Source organism: Carya illinoinensis, chromosome 1 (genome assembly GCF_018687715.1).
Source record: "Carya illinoinensis cultivar Pawnee chromosome 1, C.illinoinensisPawnee_v1, whole genome shotgun sequence".
In the NCBI taxonomy this organism is placed as follows: domain Eukaryota; kingdom Viridiplantae; phylum Streptophyta; class Magnoliopsida; order Fagales; family Juglandaceae; genus Carya; species Carya illinoinensis.
Window position 1 is genome coordinate 16,561,239 of NC_056752.1, and position 8,403 is coordinate 16,569,641.

General features: G+C 33.9%; 1 protein-coding gene across 1 annotated transcript; it reads left to right on the forward strand.

Moving 5' to 3' along the window:
• Positions 1-7,320: 7,320 nt before the first annotated feature.
• Positions 7,321-8,403, forward strand: LOC122312222 (Werner Syndrome-like exonuclease). The gene has a single exon (XM_043126851.1). It carries the CDS (start codon positions 7,486-7,488, stop codon positions 8,116-8,118), a length of 633 nt encoding a protein of 210 aa, XP_042982785.1. The 5' UTR covers positions 7,321-7,485; the 3' UTR covers positions 8,119-8,403.

An 8,403-nucleotide genomic window follows, 5' to 3' on the forward strand; every position in this document is an offset into this window, starting at 1 on the left:
AATTTCAATTGGCATCAGAGTGTGATCCGTGCTCTTGTAGATCATGTCGACATCATTATACGTTCCACCATAGTTCAATGGGGAAAACTATGCTTATTGAAAAGTCCGTATGAGGGCTTTTCTCAAGTATCTAGATGAACGGTTATGGCATTCGGTTGTATGATGATGGACTAAACCCGAGACATCTATAGATGCTTGGACAAAAGATGAAATCAGCAATTGCAATTTGAATAATAAAGGACTTAATGCTATTTTCATGGCGATATCCCCCCGAAAAATTTAAAAGAATCTCCATGTGTAAAATTGCTAATAAGGCTTGGGATATTTTGGAGGTTACACATGAAGGCACAAGAATAATAAAAATTTCAAAATTACAAATGCTAACCTCAAAATTTGAAGAGATTAAAATGTTGGAAAACAAAAATTTTAATGATTTTTATGCTAAACTAAATGATATTGTGAATTCCAGGTTTAATCTCGGCGAGAAGGTTGAGGATTCAAGGATTGTGAGGAAGATTCTAAGGTCTTTACCTGAAAGATTTTGACCCAAAGTTACTGTTATCGAAGAAAGTAAAGATCTGGATGTAATAAGGGTAGAAGAATTGATAGGTTCTTTACAAACATGTGAATCTTCTCTCCCTCAAGCAAGAAAAGCTAAGTCCATTTCCTTAAAAACTATAGAAGAAAATCATGAGGATTTTTCTGATGAAGAAATACTAAATGATGAGGAGATTGCTCTACTTGCGAGAAAATTCAGAAAATTTATGTTTAATAAAAAGGCGAGTGGTAAACAAAAACAGGGAAAAAATATTTTGTTAAGAAAAACGAATCTAAAAATTGGAAGAAAAAAAAACTGAGAAAAAGGATAAGGTACAGTATCATGAATATTCTGGGTATGGTCATATAAGAATTGAGTGTCCAAATTTCAAGAAAAAGAAAAGAAAAGTGTTGAATGTCACACTTAGCGATAGTTCAGATTCTGAAAGTTCAAACTCATCTTCTGATGGTGAAAAATCTTTTATGGTTTTCTCTACTATTGTGAATGATTTTTCTGAAATTACACTAACAAAATCTGAAAGTGGTTGTGATTCCAGTGATTCGGATGTATCACTTGTTGATGCTGATCAAGAACTGAGTTTACAGGAAGCTTACAATGATGTGTGTGAAGAAGTGATCAAATTAAAGAAACTCAACAAGAAGCTGTACAAGAAATTCACTGATATGGAGAGTGAGAAAAATAACCTGTCTGAGGCAATAAAAATTTCTGATATTGAAATAGTAAGATTAAGGGATCAAAAGGCTGCACTAGAAAAAGAATTGAAAAAGTTTCAGGAGAGCAAACAAAAAATAGCAACACAGAAATTAGAAGAGATGTTGAGTTTTCAAAAATCTAATTGTGATTGCATGGGTTTTGAGTATATGGCTTCCCAAGGTATGGAACTTAAATGCTCATCATCCGCTGCCACTTCATCAAAAGATATTATTTTTTTAAAGGAAGTCAAGATGAGGAAGTTCCAAAGAAAGCCTTATCTAAAACTTATGTTCCAAGAGCCTCACATGATAGATCAATGACAAAGAAGCTCAACTAAGGTAAGTTTATTCCTACTTGTCATTATTGTGGTGTTGTTGGTCATATAAGATCAAATTGCTTTAACTTGAATAAGGTAAATAAAAATGGAGGTGAAAGAAATCTAAAAAGGAAAAGAAAGAGTATAGAGAATCAAGTTTGTGATATGAGTCAACAAATCAACTTTTTAAGTCTCAAACTTGGTGAACTAGCAGATTTTTGCTTTCAAAATAATAAAAAAAAAGATTATATACAGTGGTGTTGATGAAAAGAATAGATCAAAATTTAAAGCAAAGTGGATGGTCCAAAGAAGATGCTATGTCACATTAATTAATAGGACTACTTGCATGTTCTTACATTCTTTATATTATTGCATTAGTTTAGGACATGCATTTTATTTTTCTGTTTTTCTTTTTATGTTTCTGTTTTTCAGTTTTAAATAAGAAGAATATAATATAAAAAAATTTCTGGTTTTCTTTAAGGAAGGTACATGTTTGATAAATCAAGGTTTGAGCATGTGTGGGATTACTTTAAAAAATTTTCTGATCTTATGCACTACCTTCTTTGTGCAGTACACTTTAAGCACACTAACCCCATAGATCAACTTGGCAAAGTTTATTTACAATGCACTGTGAGGAACTTATATGTAAGCATCTTTTAATTAAAATTCACATTCTTTTAAAGATGCTCATAAAAGAGAGAGTTCATGCTTTGAATTAACTAATACTAGTTGAACCTAGTACATCAATAAAGAGCTCTTCTCTTGACAAACACAAAAAGTTGATCCATATAAAAAAAGTCGGTGTTAATTTATTGTGGAAAAAAATAAACACCCTACACGGATTTACCACTTTAAAGTTCTTACAGAAAAAATCGATGCTCTAATCATTACGGAAAAAGATTAGCAACAAACATGAATACAAAAAGGAGGTATACAAACTAGTGTTTGGAGGAAATGCTCATATATCTAGGCCCTAACATAAAGTTTGACTTTTAAAGTAAAGCAATAAAATCTTGTGAGCATCTATAAGAAGTAATCTTTTATGAATAAAGGTCTCAAAAATATATTGAAGAAAGGAGTTCATAAAATGTTATGATATAAGTATACTCACTCACACACTCACATTGATGATTCTATGAGGAGTAAACATCCAAAGTGACTGTTGCAACATATGTGTGCTAAGGATTAGTTGTTTTTTTTTTTTTTTTTTTTTTGTAATTTCTGCCATGATTGAACTGAGGTGATTATAGGCATGTTACTTTGTTTTTTTTTCTTTCACATTCATATTTATAACAATAAAAAAATAATAAATCATTTTTTTTCTTCCTGGATCTATGCATAATTTTTTATTAAATAAATTAAAAAAATAATAAAAATAAAATTACAATTTTTTTTGGTCAAGATGGTGTACTGGATGTTTTTTTTCCTAAGTGTATAAGTCCCAGTGGGACTTTTTGGTCCAGCACGTGCACGGGAGGGTCAAGCTTTAAAGCCTTAAAACCCACCTCCTGCCTCTTTCATTTGCTCCCAACCCCGATTTTGAGCCTTCTCTATACCCATTTTTACGGCCTCTTAGCTCCTTCACACAAGCCTAATTTCCTGGTGCATCTTTCATTTCCTCTCATCATTTTCCATCATCAAGGTAAGTATACTCGAATCCATTGATTTTTTTTTTCTTTTTTTCAGTTTTTTTCAGTTTTATGTTCGGCATGTGGATAGATGAAGTATGTAACAGCCTGTTAGAAATTCAATTGTGAAATTTCTATTAACTTTAGGAACCTCGTGAAAACCCCATAAGTTTTCACGAATCCATTAATCGTATAAGTTTTTGTCTAACTACATAGTTAGTGTTATTATTTACTATGGTATCAGAAGTGTGTTTTTGATTATTGGAGATAGTTAGAAGTGTCAAAATGTATTATGGTTTGTGCCATTAGACTCGGATGGTTATTTAAAGTCTTATGGCGCAAAAATATTTTTTCATATTTTCGGACAAAACGTCTGTTCAAAACTGTAGATATTATTAGATAAAAAGAAATATCTTGATGTAATTTTCATGAATATTATTGGGTAAAAATATTTTGAGTTGATTTTTATAGATATTATTAGATAAAAATATCTTAAGTTGATTTTTGTTAGATACTATTGAATAGAATATTATGAGATAATCTTTTATAGATATTTTGGGTAGGAGAAAACTACACTCAACTCTCAACTCCAGCCTCATCTCTTCCATATCTCATCCATAAGTATCTCCAGCCACCTCTCCCCACGAAATTATCTTCATTTACACTTTCCATTGAAAGAATATCAAACACTCTCTCTCGGACAGCTTTTAGGAGGTCTTTTGCACACCCAAAAAAGTTTTACAAAAAAGTTTGGTGTTAATTATTAGCTTTTTCTAAATGGATATTTTAAGTATGGTTTTGAACTTAGGATTGGAAGATGTTTGTTGCAAAATTTTGGTTTAAGCATGAGTTTTGAAGTTGGAAGGAATTGCAACAAAAATCAAGGGAAATGGCCTATGGATGTTTCGGCCATAGTGTGTTCTTCATAGTTGTGTTTTGTTTTAAATTTTTCTGAGTTGATATTTAAGTTTAGGACAAAATTTATATGAGGAATGTAAATTTTGGAAACTTTTGGAGTTAGTATGCAAAATTCTTAAGTTATGGGTAAAACGGTCATTTTCCCACATGTAGAGAGTAAAATGAAAATTTTACTCTTTAAGTTAGTATTTTCCATATTTCAAATTATTAGTGATTTAGTTCTAACTTTTAGAATCACTAATTACAGTTCCTCGTGTTCGCACTTGAAGTTTTATAAGAAATGCGGAGATTGAGGTAAGTTAGCTTTTAACTTACTAGCAGTCTACTGTGTATGTGTGCTAAGTAAAGGAACTATAGTGTATGTATGTATGTTATCATATATGTCATGCCATGTCAAGTTATCACGTAATTGTCTATTATATAGAATTTATTCTGTCATCAATTTTTATCTGTTGCATAATATATTCTGTCATGTATTACTGTACATTACAAGTATGTCATGTTAAATATGTTGTCTATTATATGTTATGCCATGTTACGAAATGTTTCTATCTCAAGTTGATCATGTATTTCAAGTTATGTTCAAGTCACGTTATGTTACATCAGGGTTTCAGTCATTTTGTATTCCAGTCACGTTTCATCTTGATTACTTATGTATGGGGTCACAGCAATTGTGGCGCATACACTACGTGAGACACAGCAATTGTGACACGTAGAATACATGGGGCCACAATAATTGTGGTGTATGTATTTAAGCAGTTAAAGAATAAGTTTCCATAGAATACATGGGGCCACAACAACTGTGGAGTATGTATTTACACGTAAAATACATGGGGCCACAACAACTGTGGAGTATGTATTTTTCATGTTAAGTCAAGTTTGTGTAGAATACATGGGGCCACAACAACTGTGGAGTATGTATTTTTCATGTTAAGTCAAGTTTCAGATCAAGTTCATGTCAAGTCAAGTTCAGTTCATGTTTCAATTTAAATTATGTCAATTATGCTATGTTGTACGCCAAGTTATGTTTTAATTACTTATGAATTTGATTATGCATTTATGCTTTTACTGTCATGCATGCATCATTAGCTTGTGTGGAAGTTTTTTGTTAACTTACTGAGATTTGTAATCAAATCTCATTTTGGTAGTCCTAACTACCATTCCCCCCGAATGGTAGATCTTGTTACAGGACCTGAAGGAGAATCAGGAGCTGATCAACTAGACACAGTTGACTAAGCGACGGTGCGACGTTAATGTTAATATAGTAGTTAACATAAATTACTACTTGTACAATGGAGTTGCATCTTTAGTACTTTTTGGATCATAACCATTTTGGACTAGCGTTGTGATCTATTCAATAGGCCTTTATGTATGAAGTATGTTTTAAGCATTTGAGATATTTTCAATTTGGTGCATAGTATTGCTAAAGAAAAAAATTATCCGCTGCGAATATTGCATAATGTTAGATGCATGTTAGGAACATTGCATCTTATATGTCATGAACGGGGGCAGGTAACCTTGTGTTGCATGTCTCGACGCTTCAAATGTCAGTCCGATCCCAAACGGAATTTGGGGGCGTCACAAAGTATGTGTGGAGGGTTTCGATTTTAAGAAGCATTGGGTTGTTTTGTTGAGCTGATTTACCTATAAATGAGTTTTTTTTTTTTTTTGTTATCTACTCTATACATGTATTGAGGACAAGTTTGTGTTACTCATGAGATTATGGCCTTTGTTTTTTCACAAGTGCACACCAAGTGTTTGTGATAATTTCTAACTCATCTTAGATCTTTTATTTTTGGCTATTTATAGTGGTTCTCTTATATATATGGCGAGCCCATAAGCATGAGTAGAACATATATGTGTTTTGAAAAAATCAAGGGATTCTAATATCAACCGATTCTCACACCTTGAATTTGGCTATTTTTTTTTCTGACTTGGTTGAAGTGTTGATCCGGTTGAGGTTCAAAGAAAGGAAAAAGCGAAAGAATTTTACTCCTCCTGTGCCGTTTGAGACCTCTTCAAGTAAGGATGAACCGATACTAGAACCTGTGCAGTTAGAAGATACTTCAAGTGTATTGAATTCATGAAAGTTTGAGACACATGGAAATTTTTTCTTTTTTTTTTCATGGCACACATAAGTGGTATTTATTCTCTTATGGTTATTGTCAGATTAGTGACAAAAAGGGGGAGTGTTGAAAGTGCAAATTAAAATATGTTGAAATATTTAGGTGTTGTGAAATTGAGGGGGAGTTTAATGAATTTGCTGAAATAAATTGATTGAGGGAGAGTTGAATGATATTGAGGGGGAGAATGTTTTTATTCTTGATTATTTGCTTGGAATTTCTACTCGGTTTCTTCATTTGTTGTTTATGCTTTTGACAGGTTTTATATTACATTCATCAAGTTGGTTTTGTCACCAATACGCCAAAGGGGGAGATTGTAGAGGCAAAAATTGGTTAGGATTAGATGACTAAATGATAAGGTTTATCTTATCATTATTTGATTAAATTTAGATGAATGTAAAATACGAGATGATTTTATCTTTAACAACATTGAGTCTATCTAGAAGGTTATAAGGTTGTTTAGATAAGTCAGTTACATGATTTTTGAATCCATAAGAGTCTGCAATTATCAAGACCCGAAGCTGAACACAGATAAGAAACTACAGTGAAAAGTTATCGCGAAATGTCAGCAACCCGTCAGAAAACGTTCTCTTGACTGTCTCTACCCGTTAGCAAAATCTTATTGTTACTGGAACTTTTTCCAGACTTTCTATTTAAAGGAATTCAGTTTTGTATCTTTGAAAGGGTTTTAAGCCACGAATTCTAGAGAGGATATTCTGAACATTTAGAAGGTTAAAGAAAATAAAAGATTTACTTGCCGCTTCAACAAATGAGGGAGAGAGTGATCTGAACTAGGAAGAAAAGAAAGTATCGGGCAATTATGATTTATATGGAGCACGCTGCTCTTTTCTTTTAAGAAAGTTATGAAATGTTGAGAGGTGTGAGTCTCTAATTGGGTGGTGTAACCATCATCTATCACGGATAGACACATAGTGGTTCATGTCTGCCTAATCTGCGATCTGTATTGGGGTCTTCACGAATTCTCTGAACAACTTTAAGTACAATGAATAAAAGCCACACCTTTGAAAAAAACAGTGTACAATTGAATTCACAGAAGTTAAAAAGCCTCAAGTAAAACATATTCCAATGAAGAAGCCTCAAGCAATCCATATTCTAGGAAGCTGCAACGCTTTTTGAGTGAGTGAAGTCGATTTCAACTCTATAAATATACCCATTTGTTCGGTATATTTTTCAAACCAAACCTTCACGGAAAAATCTCATACATATCTCACCAATTAGCAAATAGCAATGTTTACATCTAATTACAGCAATTCCACCATAACTTTCAATCCCATCACCTCCAAATACTCGATCAACTTTGCCGGGAAAACCATAGTTACAACCGTCACAGACAAAGCTAGCATTGTAGATGAATGGGTTCAGGAAATGCTTTCAATATGTGGCGGAAAAGCCGTGGTTGTGGGCTTAGACGTTGAGTGGAGGCCGCATCCGATACGTACGATGAGCAACAAGTCGGCGACGCTTCAACTTTGCATAGACCAAAAGTGCCTAATCATCCAACTATTCTACCTGGACTACATCCCACAATCCATAAAGAGCTTTATGATGGACCCGAACTTCACTTTTGTGGGGATTGAGGTAGGGGATGACATTGCGAAGCTCCAGAACGAATATGGGCTTGGGTGTAGCAAAAGCGCGGATATCAGGGAGCTGGCAAAGAGACAATGGCCAGGACGGTTTAGAAGGCCCGGGCTCAAGGACCTGGCTTTGGAAGTTGTGGGTCTTCATATGAGGAAGCCCAAGCATGTCTGCATGAGTAACTGGGAGGCAAGGGTGCTCACTGAAGGTCAAGTTGAATACGCATGCATCGATGCCTATGCCTCTTATAGGATTGGCCACAAGCTTCTCCATGAGATCTGACCTTCCTTCCTTCCGCGCGACCTTGCGTATATCACACATGCTTTGATTTGTCGTTACACAGTCGGTTTTTATGTCTCTGGTTGTTCACTTGTGCGTTAAAAATTATAATATGTTTTCGTAAACGAGGTCCTGCTATTCCTACTCACGGCCTTGTAAGGCTAAAACTCGAGGAAACCTCGATCTGTTTGATTTGTATTTTTATTATATATGTGTGTATGTTAGTTGGCGTGTTTTGTTTTCCTTTTATTTACCTAATAAGATGTGGTCTTGGTCGTGCTTCCTGTT

Bases quoted from the DNA above. Each gene is read 5' to 3' on its own strand.
- LOC122312222 (XM_043126851.1), top strand. From the start codon at position 7,486: ATGTTTACATCTAATTACAGCAATTCCACCATAACTTTCAATCCCATC.